General features: G+C 41.0%; 1 protein-coding gene across 1 annotated transcript in view; it reads right to left on the bottom strand.

Moving 5' to 3' along the window:
* Positions 1 to 2,522: 2,522 nt before the first annotated feature.
* The window catches only part of RIT2 (Ras like without CAAX 2), a 269,088-nt gene continuing 246,510 nt past the window's right edge, over positions 2,523 to 25,100 (bottom strand). The window contains exon 5 of the mRNA XM_030567456.1: positions 2,523 to 8,494. Within this exon, the coding sequence (XP_030423316.1) occupies positions 8,267 to 8,494 (228 nt within the window). The 3' untranslated portion in view covers positions 2,523 to 8,266. The remainder of the gene's footprint in view (positions 8,495 to 25,100) is intronic.

The raw sequence follows: 25,100 nt of genomic DNA, 5'->3' as shown, positions 1-25,100 counted from the left end.
CAAGCTCTAGCAGGGGTAGGCAGCAGAGAAAGGCTCCAGCAGTTAGGAATCAGCAGGACACTACACTGCTGAAAATAGCAGTTTAGACAAGGAAGGTGCTGCTTGGGCATATAGACTCATGTAGGGTATATACTGTACAGTTCTGGCATATCTGTACTCTACTCGCCTAAGCAGGGTCTCATTACAACAGGTCATTAAAGAGTTTGATGATGCTGTAACTCAGCATTTACAACCACTACTGGAGGAATTTCAGACATGGGGGTATGCCGAGTCTCCTCCATTCAAGTTCTGTGTTCATTTTCTCCAGGTTATATAGTTTTATTATTATTATTGGTAAAACTTGGCCTTTCAGCAAAGTGGATGTTTTCAGGAAATATTTCTTTTTTAATTGAAAATTTTCAGATTTGCCAAAAAATGTTGTAGGTGGTTTTTGTTGTTGTTGTTGTTTTTTAATAAAATCTCATAAAATTTCAGAGAAAAACGATGTTGATGAAAATGAAAATCTAACAGGGATACATATCCTTTCAATGATCTTTCTAATCATATGAAGAGTATCTATAAGGAAGGGGGCAGGTTTCTATCAACAGATGTTTTAAAAGATCGGGAGATAACAGACACAACTTTCATTATTTTGTTTCATGGGAATCGTAATCTTTATTTTTAACACAATGTCTGCATGCTTTATCTGTAAAATTTATAAATAAAATCTGAGGAAATTGAAAAAAAAATCAAACAAGGCAATGAGATTCTTCTGTTTCATGGCTGCTTTATTAAAATATAAGACCTATCCAAATGATTGGTAAAAAGGATTCCTTTAAATGGTCAAGGTCTGTGAATAAACAGTATCTGATTGCACGTAGTTCTGTAGTTTATAGAGGGCTGGATTGTGCACTACATGTGCTGTTCCATAGTAAGGATTGTGTAGAGCTGAACTGCCTCAGTGAGAGCTCGAGGCAGCATTGTGTTTCCCTAGCTCCTTGCTGTGCAGGGATATATGGCTGTTGCACTATACCTTACTAGGGAGTGCAATGTACACTCCCCTGTGACCAACCATCTCTGCAGACTGGTGGGGAGGGGAGACAGAGCCTTGACCCTGCCCGTTTGTGATGGCTAGCTGTGCCTGATTTTTGAACCCTTGCCCTGCCTGTCCACCAAAAGGAAGGACTACAACTGTGCCAAGGCTGTCCATCATGGTGCAAAGAAGGGAAGCCTTTGTGTTCCCCCTGGATTTGTGCCCAGGCACATACACACAGATGCTGAGCACAACCTAGCATTTAACCTGCGAATGTATGTAAAGTTGAAGATCAAATCCTAAAATCCTTAGATACTAGTCCTTATAGAGGCAAAACTCCCATTGAAGCCAATGTTACCCTTTCATCCCTGTGCTGGCGCAGAACCCCATGTAAGGACACAAAGAAGGCAACATGTACATCCATTTTTCTGAAGCAGATGAGGCCTGATTAGGCATTGGGTGCAGGTTCTACCCATCCCATCTGGAAACTAACCCAGGGCACAAGAAGCCCTTGGCCATATAGGTGACTGGCAGACACCACTGATTTGGTCAACTTAATGTACTCTCTCTACATACATACATACACATCATACATAATTTGAAAACATAATACGTCTACTTTAAGATGATATATGATGTGGAGCTACCAAATGGTGTTATTAACATAAGAACAGGGATAAACAAGTGACACCATCAACACATTAAAATAACTACTTTGAAATATTTGTCTTTGCTTCTGTTAGTTTACTGAGTCTATGTCATTTCAAGAGATAAGATTGGATTTTTTTTGTGACTTGAAAGCATCATAACAATCTAAAGTGTTAAATAAAATCTACTAATAAATATGTAAAGGTATTATTGCAATGTAATAGTGCTGATGACGTTTCTAGTCAACATCATTATCATCTTGTTCATCATTATGATCTTTGTCAAGAGTCTGTGGGTTACCACAGTCTTCATTGTCTCGGCATGTACACAATTCTGTGGAGGGAAGATTTTTCTGACTATAAACAGTGGATTGTGTAGCAACTCTTATTGATATAGGCACAAATAAGGTCCTGTAGAAGCTGAGATGCCACTGGGCCCTTGAAGAATACAGGAAGTAGTCCATCATCCCCTTTTTTCCATCTATGTTGAAGTGATGATCCAATATCTTGTTTACCTATGCATGAAGATATTTAAATCTTTGATTGCCAAGATGCTTTTTTGAAATGCTCTTCAAAATGATCCTCACATGGGGGCGTTTGGCTAGTGATTTGTCCATTTTGATGGCTAGATTGAGGTGCAAGCAATTCAGGTTTCTGTGGGACTTCTTTTCTTTCTAGCTCTGCTCATACAGCCAGAGCTGGCTTTAGGCCATTTCCCCCGAATCAGGTCCTGTGCCTAAGAGGGCCCTGTGCCCACGCCTAAGAGGGCCCCATGCTCTAAAGAAGAGTGGCTAACTTAGGCGCCTTTTTAATTTTTACTCACCCGGTGGTGCTCCGGATCTTTGATGGCATTTCAGCAGCGGGTCCTTCAGTGCCGCCAAAGACTCAGAGCAAGTGAAGGACCCACCGCCGAAGTGCTGACGAAGACCCAGAGAGCCGCTAGGGCCCTGTTGAAACTTAGGCCCCGTACCTCCTAAAGCCGGCCCTGCATACAGCACTGCTACCAACATCCTTGCTGTAAAAATTGCAGCTTGTTATTCGCTCTCTCCTAATTTGGCAAGATCTCTGAAGCAGTTAGCTCTCTGTATTGTGAAAACATTAAATACAGATTTTTTTCCCAAATACCAAATAGGGATGATACAAAGTCACATCCTGTTAATGTGTGTATAGCAGGAAGTCTGTTGCAGAAGTCAGGATAGTGTCACAAATTGCACATACAAGTATGAAGTGAAACTTGCCAGTTGTGTTGGTAATTGTGCCTGCTTCAATCCCCATGTTACCTATGTGCTCCATTTTTGGAAAGTATTGAACAGCAAGAACCAAAATATCTGTATCAAGTGACCTAATTACTATGGTTCCTTTGACACCAAAAGACTCAAAAGCCATACTGGCACATACAGCATTCAGCAGTAGCCTTGTGCCAAGTACTGTAAAAATCTTGGGTATCTTCACCACTCCATTGGTGATGGACTTTTGTACCTCACCATTGGAAAAGCCTGCACAAGAAGGAGTGTTTGTGTTGGGTGTACTCCTACATTCTCAGGTGCATTTTGAACCATATATTCACAGAGCAATTTTACAAGTGATTGCTTGTTGGATGCAATGTTTAGAAACTTGGTACTTCTTCCATCCAACCTTAGATCTTGTCTGGTATTAGCTTTCTATAGTTTTCACAGAGTTACTGTTGCCATATCTGTCAAAGATTTTGATCACAGAATTACGTTTGTCAAATAATTTTAGGACTCGCCTCAAGTACTCAGCAACTATTTCCTCAAATGTGTGGAATTTGTCTTCAGACATAATTTCTAGGACATCTGTGTTGCATCTCTGATTGTACACTGTGGTTTCTTTGTTGCATGCCCTTAGTTCATGGATTCTTTCAGCTTGAGCATCCTAATTCTGCTTCATCTTTTCTCATTATTCCATAAACATGGAAGAGGGACATAGGGATGGGTCCTTCTGAGTGAAATGGAATGGTTATCATTGCAACATCATCGCTGCATCTTGCTAAGAACAAGTCTTAGCAAAAAACAGTTTCTGACCTCATAGCCGCTGTGATTGTCCCTCCCTTGCCAGACTTAAATTTGGTCTTTTTTGTCTTGTCAAAAAATGTTTTGATGCTAGATTTCTTGACTGGGCTGAAGAAGCTACATGCCCTATCAGAATCAAATGCATCTCTCACAGATCTCTCCATCTGTTCTTCATCAACATTGGCTATTTTCAATAGACTTTTGCACATCTGATATTACGTGTAGTCCAGTTGACATGTTGATAAGCATTTCTGGGTATAATTCAGGGTAAAATGGGTTTGCTGTATTGTTGATGACATGGCTGGTAAGAGCTGTAACATGCTTTTAATCCCTTCTCAGTGCTGAGGTAAAGACTTGTTTGTGGACTTTGTCTCCACTACTTCTTGTTAGGTCACTTCTTAATCTCATAGCTTTTGCATATTCACTTAGGACATCTCTTGTGAGGATCCATTTGACAAGAGCTGGCTTCTTTCTTGGCAGGCCTACAATCCCACGGTCACCATCTGAGTCTTTGATGACAGTTTTCTCTGTTTCTATGTCACTTCAAATTCCATTGAAAGAACCAGGACTCTGACACACAGCAAATTCCCCAGGTCGAAAGGCATTGTGTACTTCTTCATGGAAATTTAAACCGTCAAGAATGTAGATTGGTGGGCCTGTTTGCACTAAAGATGTATGGAATCATGCCATACTGTGATGTTTCCATTCACTCTCTTGCTCTGCACTGACATTTAAAAGTAGGATCTACATAACCTGGAGAAAATGAACACAGAACTTGAATGGATGAGACTCAGCATACCCCCATGTCTGAAATTCCTCCAGTAGTGGTTGCAAATGCTGAGTTACAGCATCATCAGACTCTTTAATGACCTGTTTTAAGGACCCAATGTCTTCAGACTCAAACACCTCTTGAATCTGTTAACATTTGCCAGACAATTGCTGGAACTATTTGAGTACCTGCTCCCTGCTGACACCGCTTAACAAATGAATAAAGTTTCAGAGCACTCATGGCCTCAAATGCTAGAGTCAAGACATATAGAACATGGCTTAATTGCTTATCAGCAAGCATTTTCTCTGCAGTACAAGTTGCATATACATCAGAATCAACAAGAAGGTCTAGCCATCCTGTGTCTCCACAAAATTTCCCAATACTTGCAATAAAACAGGTGTGAAAACCACCCAGGCAATTTACATTGGTCCAAAATTCATTTGTGAGATTCTATTTCGTTTTCTGAGCAACAGCATACAGCTGCTGATCCATGTTCTGAACAGCATGCTGCTATCCTAAAGCTCCTGACATTTCCTTATGTTTCAGCATTGTAGGATAGACTGGCCATGTCAGCTGGTTTGACATCCACAATAGGTACATATGCAACTGCTGTGTATATGTTCTTTGTTTGCAAGATTGTGGTTGGAACCGGTCTAAAATAGAAGCATCTGAGTGTGAACAATATCAGTGTCCTTTCCTATTGGCAGGATATCACAAGATAATAATCTTGAAAAATACCAGGAGGAATCTTGGAAAGCATTTATATGTAGTTGACAAGAGTTTATTTTCTCAAGTACTTTTTCATGGCAAGTAAGTTCTGGACAAGTTCTAAATTTTTCAAATGCTGCACACTGCCTGCTCTGATTGCTCAGGGAGAGTAAGTGACTTTTCTTTCCTAAACTTCTGTGATATTTCTTGTGATCCTGGACTATCTGCAGATTGTTTTTGAAAACCCACTCTAGTCTTTCCATCAATGATCTCTGTGTTGATATATATATTATGTTCTCCTTCATGGATGAGATTTCTATCAGAATGAAATGGGACAATTCCAATTGGAATGAGCATGCCTCCGTGAAGTCTTCCTACTTCAGTTTTTGCAGCGCTAGTGACGAACTGCCTCAGCTCAACATAACTGAGGTATCATCCAGGAAGGTGTAGTATGTCACTTAAATTATGAAATCCAAACTCATGGTGTAACTGTGCAGCAAGGCTTATGTGCAAAAGTGTAATAATTTTGGAACTGTTAAATACTATGCTCTCCAAAATTGACAGTTACCTTCTTTGAATGTCTTCTGAAGGATGATATTCATTGCTGTCTGAACTATATGTCTCTTTATCTATTAACCAATGGACAAATTCCTGCACCAACTGGGGCACAAAAGAAGCAGGCCTCTGTTGACTGCAATCACCTGGATTTGGATAATATTCAGAAGATTTATTTCAGTTAATTTCAGATGGAAGGATTGAAGTGGCATTATACAAAACCACTTATTCATTTGAAAGCTGTTCACCAGGGTTACTTGCCAAAAGACCATCCATGAGACATTTGGATAACTTAAGTTCCTGCTTCAGATTGCTAGCATCTTGGATAGCATCAGCTAATTTTATTGTGCTGCATAGAACAATAGTAGACTTGCCCAGTCCATGCTGTTCGTGGAATGAAATTGCAGAACCGTGGTGTTTTTCTAATGTTGGCTGTAATTTGCTTCTGGAGTAGCTTGCAGTTTCTACATTTGAGGGAAATAGGGTTTTATAACTTTGTAGCAGCTTGACAGCCTTCTTGTTATACATAAGATTATTATCTCTAGTCTCGCTTCAAGCAGCTGATACAATGCGATGTCATAAGATGACTGCATTGTTGTAGTGTAACTAGGTGGTTTTACTTTAAGATTTGTTTTACTGAAGTAAGAAGAATGGCATGTTGAGTGATAAACTCCATTCTTAGCAATCAATTCTTCCACAGATATTCTGCACAACATGTAATCATCCTCTTTGAAGTGTTGCCTTTGCTAGATTAGCTGCTCTCTCAAATGTTTCCACTTTATGAAGTTTCCTATCTTTCTTGTGTGTTTTTCTCAAGCAAACAACACAACTGGGTGAAGCAGTGGAGGATGTACTAGCTCTGGTGGCTATGGAAGCAGGTGAATGTGATGTTTTCTGATCAGATTCAGAGACTGTTTTCTATCCTGGGTCCAATACAACTCTGACGTGCCAAATTTAACTTGCATGTGTATTTCTGAAAGCAGCCCCTGTTATAGAGTGTTGGTGGCACATCATCTAAAATAGGGAATTAATCCAGTAGCTGCCAATAGCATTCATCTCTCCTGCCTTCTGCTGCCAGCATCACAGAATTCTGTCCAGCACTGGCGGCTTTTGACAATTTTGCATTCTTTTGATTTTTCTTGACAAAGAACACATTTTAAAAAATTTGTGGAGTCTTTCTTTTAAGGGACTTATATCCTCCAAGTCTTCGCATAGTGTAACTTCCCTGTAGAGGTAAAATTTCCAAAGCATATTCTTAGCATGACCACCCCCACTAACATAATTTTTCATTTTGTACTAGTATACAGATTTGTGCTACGTTACGTATAAACTAGATCTATATGTTAATATCAAAATTGCCATTTTTGCTGATTGAGCACTTTGATTGAAATCCAGTATGAAGCAGTGTAATGTCATCTCTAACACTAATAACAGCCTATGCATGTGTCATTGAATTAAAAAGCTAGTTTCTAGATTTTTTCAAAAGCTAGTGCTGCAAACATAGACAATTACAAATTAAAACCTTCTACCAGGCAGACTAGATGCTACTCCGTATGCACAAAAGCTTACAAATGCAGAAGCATTATATTAAGAATTCACATACATCTCTATCTACTCACTAGGGGGACAAATTATGGGCATGCAATCTACTGCTACTGGTGCACAACCTTCTGTGGGAGATTGATCAGGTCGCAAATTTCAACTGAAAATATTGACAACTATTATAATCACTTGTGAGATACTTTGACAATTAAGAATCTGTGATGTGAAAATATTTCATGTTAGTTTATTGCAAAATGTTGATATTCAGCATTTTGGCCACATGCTGAACAATTTAATCAGCTCTAAAAAAAAATACTTGACCATGGAAAACCAATAAAAATATTTTAATAGATTGCTGTTTGGTAGCTTTTAGCAATGAACCCCACACTAAGCTGTTGAAATTAGCATGAACAGTAAAAACTGTAGTTATAGTCAGGTTGCAATGTTTTAGGAACTATGCACAACATGACACTTTTTATTTGGGGTACCATTATTTCACCATGCCTACCAGCTTATGGCACCATGTGAAAGCTCCACCTCATAATTTATTCAAATGTACATAAAATAACCTTTCAAATGATATATGATTTGGGTGTGTATGGTGGTACATTAATGGCCCTTTTTGGAGAATTGCTCTATATGTAAAATACTCTTTCCTACCCTTGATGATCTTGAATACCCCTTGCTGGGGGATCATGCAGGGAAAGGTACAATGTTCACTCCACTGCCTCTTATCTTACACAAGAGGGCCTACAGTGCCAAGAGTGAGGGGGAGGATAACTAACTTCTATGTGGCTCCTTCTGCATTGGCTATGTTGGGATAAAGGGGCCACTGGGCAACCATAGATTGGGCCTCATAGAAGTTATTCCTGCATAAGGATTGAATGAAAGCAGAGAAAAGACTGCAGAACTGTGCCCTGAAGATGCTGTGTAAATGCTGCCTTAGGAATTGCTACAGATGACTGTGATCAGCTCCTTAAAGGTGGCCCACTGGAAAATGCCATCAGGTTGTGCTTTCCCTTTTCTTCTTCAAAGATCCTTTCAGCATCTGCCACAGGCTGTCCTTCCTCTTCATCTTCTTCTCTGTCAGGGGCAGTGAGGACTCTTTTCTGCGGATTTCCCGCACCAGTCCATGAAAGACATCATCAATGTAGAAGCGCAGGGCAGCTGAGGTCTCAAAGAATGAGCACGAATACTCTCTCGCCAAGCTCATGCCTTCTTCAGTCGAGACCTACACAAAAAAAAAAGGCCATTAACAAAAACAGGTTAATAAAGTTTGAGGCCAGAAGGGAGCCTTAGATCATCTAGTCTGACCTGTGTATCACAGGAGTGTGACACCCTAGCAGCCCTTATTCACCACTGTCATATAATTAGGATGCATTTTGGGCAAAGTATTCCTTGTGAGATATCATTCTAAGAGTTCTGATCGTCTAGACATGAATATCTTGTTGGATTGTACGTGTTATCGTTGTACGTGAATTTATAAAGTTTGGCTAGGTATGTGTTACTGAAACATGTTGTGAGGTTGAAAACACCCAAAAGCAGCCTTTTGGATACAACAGTAACAAGACCAAACAATGTTAATGGCTTATTGAGGAAATACACACAAGCACAAGAATTGCCCCAAGAATCGTGTACAATAAAACATCCCAGAGAGAACACTACACAATGGGAACTGTTTGACCCAGGTCAAAGCAAAAGAGCTTTCCAGCAAGTGAGAAGAAGATATGAAAGGGGGAAATGACATCATGATGGTACCTCATTCTCCCTACAACAACACACCTGAAAACACCTGAGGAACAAAGACTGAACTGGGTGAAGTGATGGTCCCAGGCTAAAGGGATTTCTAGCCTGTGTATGAAAACCTGGGAAACCCAATCTGCAAAGCAAAGGCAGCTTATGCCTTAAGAATCTGCCAGCCTGTTTAGCACTCAGGGTGAGAATATGCTAATTTATATCCTGTCCTAATATGTTAAGATCAGTTTGCATTTTTGTTTATTTACTAGGTATTCTGCTTTGATCTGTTTGTTATCACTTGTAATCATTTACAACATATATATATTTTTTAATTAATAACCTTATTTTATGTTTTAATCCAAACCAGTGTGTGTTTGACTAAGGTTTCTGGGAAAAATCTCAGTTTGGTTTCCACAAGTTGCATGGTCCTCTTCACACTGAGGGAGAGGTGGACTGGGTATTAAACCCAACTACTGGCCAGATTTAACCAGGGCAGAACAAGCAGCAAAGAGTCCTGTAGCACTTTATAGACTAACAGATGTATTAGAGCATGAGTTTTCATGGGTGAATACCCATGACATGCATCCAACAAAGTGGATATTCATCCACGAAAGCTCATGCTCCAATACGTCTGTTAGTCTACAAGGTGCCACAGGACTCTTTGCTGCTTTTACAGATCCAGACTAACATGACTACCCCTCTGATACAGGGCAGGATAGTACTGCTCTCGGGTCCTAGACTGGGAAGCTGCTGGTTAGAGTGCCTGCATGTAACTGCAGCTGGGTGTGTCCCTACCTGTGTAAATGCTGGTGAATGTGCAAGCTTGAAGGACTTTGCAGCTTGTCACAGTACAGTGTGAGAGGGAGCCCAGACTGGTGGGTCACAGGGCTCAGTGGTGCCCCAGTTCCAGGTGGAGCTCCACCTTTAGATGGATATGAACCACCAATCTTTTGATTAACAGCCAAACATACTAACAGATTAGGACTAGGATGCATCAGAGACTGTCCCACAAGATGTCTGAATATAAGTATTCTACATGTCTATATGTCTCTGGCCTCCATCACCCAGGAAATCTGCAGAAGGGTAGGGATGTGGACCTAGGTTTCCTAAGCCCCAGACCAGCATGCAAACCAGTGTTGAGTACTAAGGGTAAACCTTCAGAACTGAATTCAAATTCAGGGCCAGGGGTCCTATTTTTAATATTTAGTTGTATTTAAATATCAGGATTTATTCAAATAAGTTTAAAACCATGATAATAAGATGAGGGCTGTGTGAGATCCCTATCAATATTCAACTAAATCCTAGGGTGTGGGAAATACCAATTGCCTTTGAGTACCTCAGGGCTAAGCCATTTTTCCTCCAGTCCAGTGACACTGAGCCAGTGTTCCAGTCATATTTATTAGAGATATAACCTCATGCTTCAGGGTATAAGTAAACCACTTACTGGCTAGCATTAGAAGGAAACTTTCTTTATGAGCAGATTATTTCATCATTTTCCTATCTTGGGCTTTTTGCACCTTCCTCTGAAGCATTTGGTGCTGATCACTGTCAGAAACAGGACAATGGACTAGATGGACCATTAGACTGATCCAGCCTGGAAACTAGTATGTAGCTATCACATCCATACATATACTTTTTCCGGAGAGTTGCAGACTTTCATATTCATCCATAGAGTTTAAGGCCAGAAAGGGTCAACAGATCACCTAATCAGACCCCCGACATGAAACAGGCCATAAAATGTTACCCAGATACCCCTATGTTCATCCCAGTAATTTAAAGTATTAGCAGGATTATGCATTGCTTTAATCTTAAAGTGATTACAAATATTGTAAAGGTAAGCAAGTCAATTGTATGCTGCCCTAAATGATACTCAGTGACATCAAGAAAAAGTGTTACCATTTTAAGACTGCTATAATTGCTCACCTTCTGCAAAAGGAGATGGGAGCAATATGCTCCTTGCTTTTCTCAGGGCAGCTGTGTAAGCAAAATGCATGATTCTATATGTCTAATGGGCACCACTGAGAAACTGATTGTGTGAATAGAAGACTCATGACCTATTTTGTACTTTTTAATCATTCTCTCATTGTGCCTTGTTCTTCTGGAGGAGGAATTCACTTTTTTAAAGGCGCTGCAATTCTGAGCAAACCCATAAACAGAGCTGTAATTTTATTGAAGTTGTTATCTATTACATAAAATAATAATCTTTAAAACCCCTAAAACAACAATGTGAAAAGAATGTTAAGGTTTCAAAGTCAAGCATTCAACCTTGGAAAATGCCTAATCCATTCCACTCCACTCCTCTGTCCCTGCCCCCATCCCCTTCATAGTCTTTCTGTGCCCTTCTCCTCACTTCCCTCATACTTCCTCCTGCCTGGGGTCCATTGACAGCACAGGAGACACTGGGGATTGGTTCTGCTTTGAGCAGAGGGTTGGACTAGATGACCTCCTGAGGTCCCTTTCAGCCCTGATATTTTATGATTCTATGAGAGAGAGTCTCTCTTCTCTTTGTTCTGCTGTCTGACACCACAGAAGCTCCCACCAGACAAAAGGAACAATGGCAGGAAAAGACCTGCTTAGCCAGAGAATGGAGCATGCTTAGTAATCTCTCTGGGGGTGGTGCATACTCAGTATAGTTAGCATGGAGTTAAGTAGGGGTGGTGCATACTCAGTACAGACAGATTGTTTGGAGAATTTTGTTGGAGATCTCTAATAAATTCAGTGCAGCTAGTTTCACTAGTTTATAACTTGCACAAATTTGACTGGATTTTCAGAGAGAGCGCAAAACGTCAGTTCTTTGACTCCAGCATGACCCCCCTACCAAATTTCATGTCCCTGCTTCAAATCATGGAGGTGCTAAAGCTTCACAACAAATGGTTAAAAATTTTCAAAATTGGCAACATGTGGCATTTCCCCCTTATCTCATTCTTGGGCACTGCTGAACTGTTTTTATTGAAACTTCCCAAGTCTGAGGCAGACTCCCAACCTGGAAAACTTCAGCCCAGCTGGCAAAGTCAGAAGTAACTAAAAACAAGATCTTCAAATGGAAAGTCTAAGCATAACTCTAGAATATCTATACAGTAAATTAATTTATAATTATCTGATTGCTGATGAAATTTTAAACTCCCAGCAATGTGCAGAGGAAAAGTGCAAGAATTTTTTTTAAATAAATCAGTCATGGGATTGAATGGTTCTGAAGATTAGTAATGCAGTATAAAGCTCTGAATAAATGCACTGGGGTTCGACATGACTGCAACCATCAGTCCTGTGTGCATCTAATTTCAGGGGTAGTAACTCCATTGTGAGATCAAATCCAGCCCAGGTCAGTACTAACCAAAGGCTTATTAACCTCTCACGATTGCCTGGAGACCCATATCATGGGCGTATGGGAATCCTAGAAGGTAGATCTGGAATTTACTGGAGGCAGCCCTGAGCTGTTGGGAAGGGAGAAAATTGCAGAATATGTTCCCTGGGAGATGGCACTTGTAACTCCTCTAGGGAGCGTACACTATTTGGTTGATAAACTTGTTATGATTTGCCAGAGAAAAGTCCTGATCATACTGGAGAAAGTATGGGTGGAGGCTTGTGCTGTAGCTGATGAAATTTACAGATTTATAGATTCCAAAGCCAGAAGAGACAACTATGATCATCTAGTCTGACTTCCTATGCAATCCGTCAACCTTTCCCAAATTCATTCCGAGAGCACATAAAAAACATCCAATCTTAGTTTTTAAAAAATGGTTAGTAATGGAGATTTCACCACAATTCTTGTTTAATTGTTCCAATGGTTAATCACTCTCACTGTTAAAAATGTACACCTTATTTCCAGTCTGAATTTGTCTAGCTTCAACTTCCAGCCATTGGATCTTGATAATCTGAAAAATTCATTTTTCTGTGCTAGAGTGAAGAGTCCATTATTAAATATTTTTTCCCTGTGTAGGTACTTCTACTGTAATCAAGTTGCCCCTTATCTTTCTGTTCGTAAAGCTAAACAGATTGAGCTCTTTCAGTCTATCACTGTAAGGCAAGTTTTGTAATAGTTTAATCATTCTCGTGACTTTTCTCTGAACCCTCTCAAATTTATCAACATCCGTCTTGAATTGTGGACACTAGAACTGGACACTCCAGCAGTAGTCACATCAGTTCCAAATACAGAAGTAAAATAACCTCTCTACTCCTACTTGAGATTCTCCTGTTTATGCATCCAAGGATCGCATTAGCCCTTTTGGCTACACCATTGCACTGGGAGCTCATGTTTAGCTCATTATCCACCATGATTCTTAAACCTTTTTCAGAGTTACTGCTTCCCAGGATAGAGTCCCTCATCATGTAAGTATGGCCTACTTCCTTTGTTCCTAGATGTATACATTTACAGTTAGCCATATTAAAACACAAATTGTTTTGCTTGAGCCCTGCTTACCAAGAAATCTAGATCATTCTGTATTAGTGAGCTGTCCTCCTCTTCATTATTTACTAGTCTCCCAACATTTGTGTTACCCACCTGATGATGAGTCTCCATTTTCAATTACATGTTGAAACCTATCAGATAGACAGCTTGTAATCCATTCAAGTGTGCTATCTTAATTGTATATCATTCTAGATTTTTTTTAAATCAAAATGTCATGAAGTACTAAGTCAAATGCCTGACAGATCTCTAAAGACATGACTATACTGCAAGCAGAAATCTGGGTTGGACCCATGCCAGCTTACTCAGGCTCATGGGCCTCGGGTTAAGTGTGTGTGTAATTGAGTGTAGACATCCGGGCTTAGGCTGGGACCATTCCACCTTTCAGGGGCCAAGAACCTGGGTTCCACTTCTAGCCCAAATGTCTGCACTGCAATTAAACAGGAGGAGGGATAGCTCAGTGGTCTGAGCATTGGCCTGTTAAACCCAGGATTGTGAATTCAATCTTTGAGGGGGTCATTTAGGATCTGGGGCAAAATCAGTACTTGGTCCTGCTAGTGAAGGCAAGAGGCTGGACTTTCAGGGCCCCTTCCAGCTCTATGAGATAGGTATATCTCCATGTTTTAGCTTGTGAGCCCAAGTCAGCTAGCCTGGGCCAGCTGTGAGTTTATAATTGTAGTGTAGACACACCCAATTATATTACCTCCACTATTCCCTTTATCAACCAAACTTGTGATCTCATAAAAAAAATCAGGTTAGTTTGATAGATTTATTTTCCATAAACCCACGTTGATTGGCATTAATTATATTTCCTCCTTTAATTCTTTATTAATCAAATCCCAAATCAGCCACCTTGTTGTCTTGCCTGGGATCGATGTCACACTGACAGGCCTATACTTACCTAGGTTATCCTGTTCACTCTTTTTAAGTAATGGCACACTGGAGCCTGGAGGAGTATGTGTGGGACAATGGATAGAAGGAGGGAGTTAAGGTGAAGGGCTGTTGAAGGCTCCATGGGCCTGATCCAAATTCCATTTGGGTGAAGTGTGTACGAGTGTTTCTATTAATTTAAACTGGGATTGAATCAGGCCTTATGGAAGCAGCCATAGAGCTGGATGGGATAGTGAGTTTGGGCAGCTGAAGAACAGGACTCAGCTGAAGGGAGAGTTGGAGGGGTAGGCTGTGGAGGTTGGGGTCAGGAAGCTTAGCTTGCCACTGCATCACCAGTCACATTAGCAAAGAATGTGACCCATTTGGGGTGTCTGAGTACATAGCTGCTGGTGGGGTCTAGATGTGCGGTCTCCTAAAGTAAAGGAAGCTAAGCTGAACGTGGGGAATGTTTGTGAGGCATAACCTCACAATGAAAGGAAATATTTCCTGGCTCCAAATAGCATTTTACAGCATTAAAATTCTGTTTGTGGCTTTTGCAAGCTTCTCTTGGAAAATTACAAGTGAGATTAAATGGATTGCTGACAGCATGCGGAGGCAATGATGGATGAGCTGCCATGTTAATGACAGCCAGCTCCATATTAAGGTCAAGTCCTGCACAACTGAAAGGACAGCATGAAATGCCAAGCTTGGGTGCAGATGGGGAGGCACTGGCAATCTCCGGACCGCACCAGATGAAGAACACCAAAGTATTTGTACTTTGGGATGGAGGAATGAAGAAACAAAATGGATCAATTTTCTGTGCATGCCTTTGGGTTATCAACAGACAGAAAATCTCCTTCGGGATCAGTCTGTGCTGTGTTTAACCTTTTCATCTTTGTCAGAACAGCTGCAGCAGTATCTCAAAGGGTGTTTCATTCAGAAAGTTAGTGTTAGCAAAGGCAGCTAAATGAGCGTGGCAAGGCTGGTGTTGGTCTCCATACTGGAAAGCAATATCTCTCCCCTCACACACCTCACACCTGCAGTGATGGCAATCAGTGTCCTCTGCCTGAGTCATTAGGAGCTCTGGGTTGCCATGGAGAAATTGTGTAGGCCACAGGTGAAATGATAATTGTTACAAGGATTCTCCTAAACATTTGTTACTTAGAGTTCCATCCAAGGTGCTCTCATTGGTTTTTCAATGGGAAAAACAGTGGCAACTACAGACTTAAAAGCTTCATTTAATCTCAGTCTAGAGTGGTTGCTGCAGGATGTCATGGGATTCGATGGCAAAACTAAGGAAGACGGGAAGGCAGGCTGTTCAACTCCATTCTAAAAGCCTTATAAAAAACCCATTGAACCCAATAGAAAAAATTCTATTGGCTTTCGATCAGGCTCTAAATGGATGGTATTTTGACAGAAACAAATTATCCTCATTGCAAAATACTGGCTAGTGACAGCTAGAATGGAATTATTCAGCAAAGTACTTGCAGGTTTGGCTCTGAAGCTGCACCGCTCTTCTCTGAATTCCATTCTCCACTACGTCCGAGACAGTGATGGCTACATGGGGCTGGCTGCTGTTCCCTAATACCCAGCCACTCAGTGTTGGCAGAAGTTAGAGCACAAGTGCATGACTCTAACTTTTGCCACTGACGTAAGCACTGCAGTTTAAAACGGAAGGGGATCAGGCCTAGTGGAGTTCAAGCTGACTCAGACCTATAATTCCTGTAACCTGACCCCTCTCTTCCCTTATACAAAGGCTATGGCAATGGCACAGTGTTATAGAAGGCTTTGATTTGTCCTGCACAGGTGGAAGTCTCCAGGGGTAATCTCTGGTTGGTTTAAGAATCCAGCCCACTGTGATCATTGGTTAAATGATATTGCTCACGTCATGTTTTTACACCATTGTGATCGTTGTGGTATTAGATAGGTAAAACTAGACTGGAGAGGCAAATCAATCAAGCTTTCTTTCTTTCTTTCTTTCTTTCTTTCTTTCTTTCTTTCTTTCTTTCTTTCTAAATACAAGCAGCACTGACATTAGTTACTTACAAATTATTTATGTCCTGGAAGCTTAAAAAAAGATTTTCACTCCCTCCCTCCCCACCACCACCACCACCATCATTCTCCAGCCATTTACATTTTTAACCATTTCATCATTGCCACTGAGCACCGACATCCCTCACTACAATGGGAAAACCAAGATCAAAAGGAAATCAGTTCAAACCAGAAGATGGCTTACTTTCTGCCCCATCACTAAATGAGCAACCTGGGGATAATTTGAGCACACGGCACAAATACAAGTGCAGGATTTGAAGTCACTGACATTACTCTTAAAGCCATTTGGAAGTCTTCAGAGGTAATCAGTTGAGCAAACCTCACTCGTACTTCATTGCAAGCAATTCTGTGGGCTCGGTTTTGCTGGCTTTCTAGATTACAAGGCACGATGAGATAAAGGCTGCCTCACAATTAATCTTTTTTGGGAGTACATTACAACTAGTTCCATTGCTCACTTTCGCCAGACTTACACAAAAGCTGATTATGGATCAGAGGGGTAGCCGTGTTAGTCTGGATCTGTAAAAGCAGCAAAGAGTCCTGCGGCACCTTATAGACTAACAGACGTATTGGAGCATGAGCTTTCATGGGTGAATACCCGACAACGAAGTGAGTATTCACCCAAAAAGCTCATGCTCCAATAGGTTTATTAGTCTATAAGGTGCCAGAGGACTCTGCTGCTTTTACAAAAGCTGATGTCACATAAGAGGGCTGCCCCATTTGTTCCTTTTTTCTGGATGCTAAGTTTGCTTTTCGCATGCTTTAGGAGTATTAGTGATTAGAATGTGACCTTGTTCCAGTTGCTATAAATATTGTGTAATAAATATGATGAGTCTGATTCTGAGATCATTTATTCTGGTATAAATCAAGAGTAACTCTGCTGAAGTCAATAGGATTGCACTGGTAGGGCCTGATTTATATCACCCTATCACCTTTTTCACCCAGCTAGGCTGTAGGGCAGGTGTAAAGCCCACACAGGCTTTACTGATGACATAGGAGAACTGTATACCAGGAGTAGAGACAGCTCTGTGCTATCTCTATAGGAACCCCTATTGCAATGAAAATTTCAACTCAGGGAGGTTGCATGATGGAAGTGGGCAAGGGAAGGAGACATCTTAAGACCAGGACAAGATATGGCCAATGTGATCTATGTCCAGGAATTCTGTGCCACCTGCAGGTGTGCAAACTAGCACAGCTATCAATGACATCCTGGCATATGCCATGGGCTACCCCAACCCCTGAATAACGTAGGGCTTGAGATGCCTCTGCTGTGCCCTATACCAGCCCAAGGATAAATGAGGCCCAGAAACACTGTAGCAGGAGGCAGAAATACACTTCCAATGGAAGAAAGACACAACAGAGAAATAGCCATGAATTTGGAGGTGCAATCAGCCTCAGACTTCAAGGCTCCCACAATTCTCTGATGCTCATCCCCACTGTGGCCCTCTCCACCGCTCAGACCAACACTAGCCACTGTACAAAAGGAATCCTCCCCTCCCAGCTATTTTAATTTGTGTCATGAGCTATCATTGTTTTAAATAAAGAGACATAGATGGTTTTGAGTGACATGAAATACACAAAGCGCCCAGATCTATTGTTAGAACTCGGCAATAATCACTACTCCTTCATTATCATATACTTATAGTGATAAATAACTAAATGGACCTGGTGTTTTATGTAAACACAGCTATGGAAACAAGGACGTACCCACAGGTTTGGCTCTGAAGGTGTATTTCACTTCTCTGAACTGTATTCCTCTGGCTTTATCTTGTCAACGGCAGAATTGATGGGTAAGTTTAAGGCAACATTACACCAGGATGTAATTTTGGAAAGATGGAGTTGGGACTTGACAAAATAGGATACTCAAAGCCATACTATTTCACATCTTCCATGGGCAGCTCTGTTTCTAATATGAAGAGAATCTGAGGGCTGTTAAATCTTTAGTATCAATCTTCAAGAAGAATGAGTAAGGGTCAATTGCTCAAAGTGTTTTCACAGATCTCATGAGTTTCTAAATTATCCATAATCATTAAAGGTGCACTGACTGCAAAGCCTAGCAGAATGTATTGTCAGCCAGAAGAGGGCAGAAAACAAATAAGACATTTATTTATAGATACTTATTAGAAGTAGGATCCCTCTATTTGTATGAAAATAACTTCAAAGATTGATTTGGTTTTTAATACTCAAAACCTAAGGAATTTAGTTAAATTTTCTTCTGAGCAACAACAAAGTTTTGTTAATTTTTATCATCTGCTGCCAAACAGATGGTTACAAAAAACATTAGCATGTAAAATGAAGGCTGTGAATATTGCTTATTTAGTCACGATCAGGAAAAATAAAAAACAAAACAAAACAAAAAACCCCCAAAGGAGCCACATTCTGATTCCTGCTAAGGCAGCTTTCCACTGCTTTGGTGGCACAAAGCAACTTTAAAGCCAGTTTAACCAATCCCCGTTATTCTTACCTATCTAAACTTTCAAATCCATAATCATAATTATATTTTTATGTGTTTCGTATTTGTATTGCAGGACAATGGCCCTGATTGTGTTAGGCATTGTGCAAACCTTTGCAAAGATATGATCTAACCCAGTCAAATCTCTCCCTAATTAATATTATGTTATCACTATTGGGAAGGCAGGACTAATATGATAGATAGAAAGAGAGAGAGAGGGATCTGTAGATGTAATGGAAAATTTGATTGACTGGCATACCACAAATCCAGAACTAAAATAATCTCTAGTGCTGGAGTAAGTTCTCTGAGGCCCATATTCAACAAAATACTTAAGCATATGACTTGCTTTAAGCATCTGAATAGTCCTATTGATTTCCCTGGGACTACTCACATGTTTAAAGTTGTGTACATGTTTATGTACCTTGCTGAAATAGTGCATTAAACATTAGGCTGGACATGTCATGATAAAGTCTGTTCAGAATGCAACAAACAGCATTGTATGTCACCGACATTGCCTGCTGCTTCATCCACTGCATGTAGTGTGATGTGTTTATACCATTCTTTATAGTATTCTTAGCTAAGAGCCATTGAAGGCTTGATTTCCAAACAAACAGAGAATATTTTGCTATGCCTCAGCCATGAAAGGGTAAGCACTACAAAACTATCCCTTTCCCCTCCACCTTCTCCACATGCTGATCATTCTATCTATTCTGCTGAAGTGAGTATTCTATACAGGGGAGACAGGAAGAGAAATTACAATGGATTTATATAGAACTGGAGTGCAATGGAATAACCTTTTTTCAGAAATAGTTTGCTAGAGTAAGAACGCATTGCAAATGTATGAGGTATCAAACTGCCATTATGCACAGGGTACAGAACACATGTTCCAGCTTTCAATTTATTACTTGGGCTGCTTTTCAAAGAGAGAATTATTTGCAACAAGTGATGGGGCAGGGTAATTCAGGGAGTAAACTGTATTTTTTTTTCTGGAATGTGTAATTTAATTTTGAGGTTTTATTAATTTCTGAGTTTATTGGGAGTGTAAGTCAGAACCTCTCATTAAGCAGAATACTTGAGTGGTATCTTCATTAAACTAATGCCATTGATCTTCCCCAATGATGGTACCAGTTAAGGCAAAATGTCACACTTCGGCAGGATAAGAATTGATAGAAGAAGATTAATGGGAGTTTCTCTAATGTCTTCTCTTCTTATTTTCTTTCTTATAGGCTGAGAAAAGAAAGGACTAGAAAAGGCAAGGCAGGATCTTTTCTTAGGCCAAGTTTACACTATAAATGCACATCAGTATAACTGCTTCGCTCATGGGTGTGAAAAATCCATACCCATGAGCAACATAGGCACTGGAACTCGGGAGGTGGAGGGTGGGGCAGCACCCCCTTGCTTGAAGTGGTTTCCATCATATACAGGGTTTATAGTTTGGTTCAATGGCTCTCAGCATCTCTGCTATACAAATTGTTCCAGGATCCCTTATGAGCAATGCAGATATACCAACCTAACCCCTGGTGTAGCCAGCGCTGTGTTGATGGGAAGGCCTCCCCCATCGACATAGCTACCGTCTCTCAGAGGTGAATTAATGATGATGACTAGAGAAGCTCGCCTGTTGGTGTAGCAGGACATTCACTGAAGAGCTATAGAAGCACAGCTGTGCCACTGCAGCATTTTCAGTGTTGACCTGCCCTGAGTCACAGGGATATAGAAGCACAGATAGTCCCATGGTGAACATACCATAAGATGGGCTTGAGAGTCGTCATATGAGCCTCCTCTTATTCCCATTCATGATTCTAGGAGAATACAATCTGCTTTTGTGGAGATTCTTGCAATATAGAAAAATGCATATGATGCAGCCAGTGCTTAGAAATGTATGTTCCTAGAAAGGCAATTAAAAAGACATGGGCAGTGGGTTGGAATACTTGTAGCAATGCACTTTGCTAAGTGGGGCACATCAGCCAGATCACATCACCTTACTACCTTGCACAATGCACTTGGTATGCATTACACGTTCCTTTTCAAGCCGCTGGTCTTTTATATTCCTAATTCATTTTAAATACCTGCCCCCTGCCCCGGGAGGTGCATTCAGCAAGGAAGCATAGGCTGAATTAACACAGGTGAAAGCTCACAGGGGCAGAATCAGGGCATTTTTAAAGCTCTGGGAGCCCTTATACCAATTACTATGAACAAATTGATATCATCGTCCAGTATAACTGACTACCATAGATAGACATGTAACTAATGCACCCCCCACACACTGAAAAGCTGACCTTGATCTCAAACTATTCCTTTCCAAAATACTTGGAAGAAAAGATGGGCCTTGCAACCTGACTGAAAAGTTAACTGAATTTGGTGTGTCAAAGAGGAAGTGAGAGAGTTAAGGGGCCAACATGGAGAATGCTCTTCCGAAAACTCCCTTTGATACCAAAGGAGCTCTAGCCCCAGGGCCTTAGCTGACTGCAACTGTTTTATGACTTTTGTTTGAGCGGGTACCACGGCCAGCTAGTCCATATTCCAGTTCCCATCATGGCTGGACACTTGAAAAGACAATAAACTGCACTCTCTGGGACACATGAGATAGAGACATGAAATTAGGTGTCATCTGCACATTACAGACCTCACACTTCACACTGCCTCACTAGCTTCTCAGGGATTTACATCAATGTGGAACAGGATGTGTGGGAGAACAGAACCTGCCATATTCCACTCCACATGAGATGGCCTCCCAGGCAGGTAAATTGCCTCTACGTTCTTTCAGACAGAAAGGAATAGATACATTCAAAAGCAACCTTTTCTATGCCTGGTGCTCAGCAATACCTCATCAATGATACTAAGAGCAGCTCACAGTTCAGTGTAAAAGATCCAGTATGGCACCTTTTTCGCCATATGAAGATCACCAGAAACTGCATTTCCCTTTCTTTTAAGATTATTTAAGGCAACACTGTAGCATTTTTTTAAGAGAGGAAATAGGAAAGTGGTTAATTTGGTAAAATGGCATGGAAGCTTTTGAGCCAAATCTGACATTGCCGAATAAGGACAATCTGGCCTTGTGTAAACTTCTTTCCAGAATGGAGCCTTTCCCCTTCCTGTGTGGAAAACTGAGAAGTATCCAATTTCAAAGGCAGTCTGAATGGACAGGGACACCTAGAGGATTCAGGGGGCCTGGGGTCTTCGGAGACGGGGAGCCCCTGCTTCAGCGGTAATTCGATGTCGGGGAGTCCTTCTGCTCCGCGACCCACTGCCGAAGTGCCCTGAAGACCCACAGCGGGGGGCCCCCTCTGCCAAATTGCCGCCAAAGCCCTGGCACTTTGGTGGGGGGTCCCAGAGTGGAAGGACCCCCCACTGCCAAATTGACAATGACGACCAGGAGCGGAAGAAGCTCCAGGGGCCTGGGCCCCGCAAGAGTTTTCCGGGGCCCCTGGAGCGAATGAAGGACCCCACTCCAGGGGCCCCGAAAACTCTCATGGAGGGGCCTGGGGCAAATTGCCCCTCTTGCCCCCCCCCGGCGGCCCTGTGAATGGACACTAGTTTCATTTGAATTGGGCAATCAGTATGTAGTTCACATACTGACACAGCATTCAAGGGAAAGTGCTTAATTTGAATTCACCCATTTACAGTTTCCTGTCTGTTTTTACACACACACAAAGTAGAAAATATATATATATATATATATAGTTTTTGCGAATATAGTGTTAAAAGCAACAGCTGGTGAATACCGATAAGAGCTCAAAGCCTTAACAGCTGCTGTCAGTGACAATTCAGGACATGTTATCACCCACTCTATCCCATACAGAAATAAAGCTGGGGCTATTAAATGACTTAGAAAACTGCACTGGCCTATGGTAAAGTTTTGCCATAATCAAGTGAAGGAATGCTAATGAGTGTACATCGATGTTTTCTATTTGCCACAGGATGAAGGGAAGTTAGGTGAGAGGATGTCCATTTCAAGGACTTGACATTTAATCCAATTATTATTTGTACTGAGGTCGCAGCCAGTGGCCCAAATAGTGGGTGTTTTGGGCCAGGTGCTGCATAAAAACACACAGTTAGAACTCCTGCCTTGAAGAGCTACAATCTAAATAGATAAGACAAAGGATGTAAAGGAAACAGAGGTACATGACGTTAATAAATTTAAGTTTTGGTGCACTTAGCTTAAACTCTGTATGTGGTAGAATTTATTCTCCTTCTTGTTTCAAATGATATTTTATTGAAATAAAAAATCAGCAACAAATAACACATGACAGGAAAAGGTGGAACATGACCAGCGCACATGAGAAACAAGATAAAAGATGGTAGAAATGCACAACTCTCACACCACACAATGTTGTTGACAACAAAGTTCAGGGACTTAGCCTATTGAAGTCATTAGAAAGATTCCAGATAACTTCTGTGGACTTTAGATCACGCCCTATGACTGCAGCTAGATAACAAATATTAGTCCCTGAACAAGGGGTGTTTCTAAGTAAACAAATGCAAAAGGAAGCGGCAATGACGAAGAGGAGTGGATTAAACCATAATGGCCTAAGAATCTTCAGACTCAAGCAGATGAGCTTGTCTGTTTGCAGTCCAGAACAGCTGGCCATTTTCGTATAAAGCATGAGTCCTAATAACCTTGTGGAACAGAAGAGGTTTGCTGTTTGTTTCCTATTTGGACATTTATAGCAATAGTTTAATTTCTTTGAAATTTGTAGTGGGAAATAAATGACCTTGATATATATCTATTAGTCAATATTTCCTTAGGTCTGGGGTGCATACTGCACTATGCAGTCAATAATCTTATGGTGGCATCAACAACACTGGAAGAGCAGAACAGCAATACCTATGGGATGTAGTTTAAATGAAAGCTATAATACAAACCGCTCCACAATAAGATTTGCCAGTTTTCAATTTCCTTAGTCTTTGAGGGATTAAGTGTGTTTGATGTTGTCTGGCTTTCTATTCCACTACCAGAGTTGTGTGCCTGAGTATGCTATGTAGTCCTGCCAAATCAATAGGGTTACTCACGGAAAATGCAAATATTAAACCTCCCCATCAGGATTAATAGACTTGTTTTCTTAGGTAATGATCTCTGTCCTTACAATAACTTCCTTGTTCGCTACCAAGAATTCACCTGAGGTCAGCTGAATGAAAAATTATGAATTTATTATTATATAATAGGGCATAATATGGCTTTTGACTGATTCAGATACTTTCTGACTACCTGGCAGCCCAAGTTCATGAATACATTACTTTTTGTATGAAAATGGAGGGCTATGAAAGATTGCAAGTGGAATGGTACCCACTGTTGTCAGCTCTTGCAATTTCATCAAGAGTCTCATGAAATTGGTGTTTTTTGTTAAAACCCAGGCTTGTGGAGTCAAATGAAAATATGAAAATTTCATCTTTCATTTAAAAACACTTAAGTTTCTAGTCCTTGTGGATGCGGAGCAAGCTTGAAAATATCACCTCAATTTCTCCAAAAGGCTCAGCTGTCAGAAAGCAATGATAAAGAATCAGAATGTATAGTACAGTAGACATCCTTCAGTCTTGAAAGGCCATGGGTGTGCACCCCTGAAAGGTAAAAAATGTACTCAGTTGGTTTCATGGCAGCTGTGCCTGTGGTTGATGAGACCCACTCAAGACAGACAATCTCTATTGCATCTCTCACATTTAAAGGTGGTGTTTCGACCCTTTGGGCTCTGCCTTCTGTGAGCTCTTTTCTCCTCTGCTAAGTTGGACTGCTTCCTCTCATAACTTCAGAGACTTTTGTTAAGCTCTTGTTCCCAAAGGCTGTGGTCTTGAGTGTGAGCTTTCCATTTGTCCACACCTATGTCCGTGTCTTTGAGGTCTCACTTGCACATATCCTTGAAATGCAATTTTGGGTGTTTTTTGGGACTTTTTCCAGATGCCAATTCGCCATAGAGGATGTCCTTTGGAATGCGCCCATCATTCATTTGGCACACATGCCCCAGCCAGCGGATATGTCTCTGTTTGAGCAGTGTTTGCCTGATGGATATTCTGGCACCTCAGTGTTGGTCACTCTGTCCCTCTAGGAGATTCCAAAGGTTCAATGAAGGCAACACATATGAAAGCGGTTGAGCCTATTTTCCTGATGAGAGTATAAGGTTCATGTCTTGCTCTCATACAAAAGTGTGCTGATAGCAGATGCACAATACACACAGATCTTTGTGTGCTCTGTCAGTTTGTGGTCTTGCCATACCCTCTTGTTCAGTCTAGACAGTCCTCTGGCAGCTTTTCCAATACGGATGTTGAGTTCCATTTCAAGTGAGAGGTTGACTACAATAGTGGTCCCCAGGCATGTGAACTCATTCGCCATTTCAG

The sequence above is a fragment of the Gopherus evgoodei genome, chromosome 6, assembly GCF_007399415.2.
Source record: "Gopherus evgoodei ecotype Sinaloan lineage chromosome 6, rGopEvg1_v1.p, whole genome shotgun sequence".
Classification (NCBI taxonomy): Eukaryota; Metazoa; Chordata; order Testudines; family Testudinidae; genus Gopherus; species Gopherus evgoodei.
This window is presented reverse-complemented; position numbering and strand designations above follow the sequence as displayed.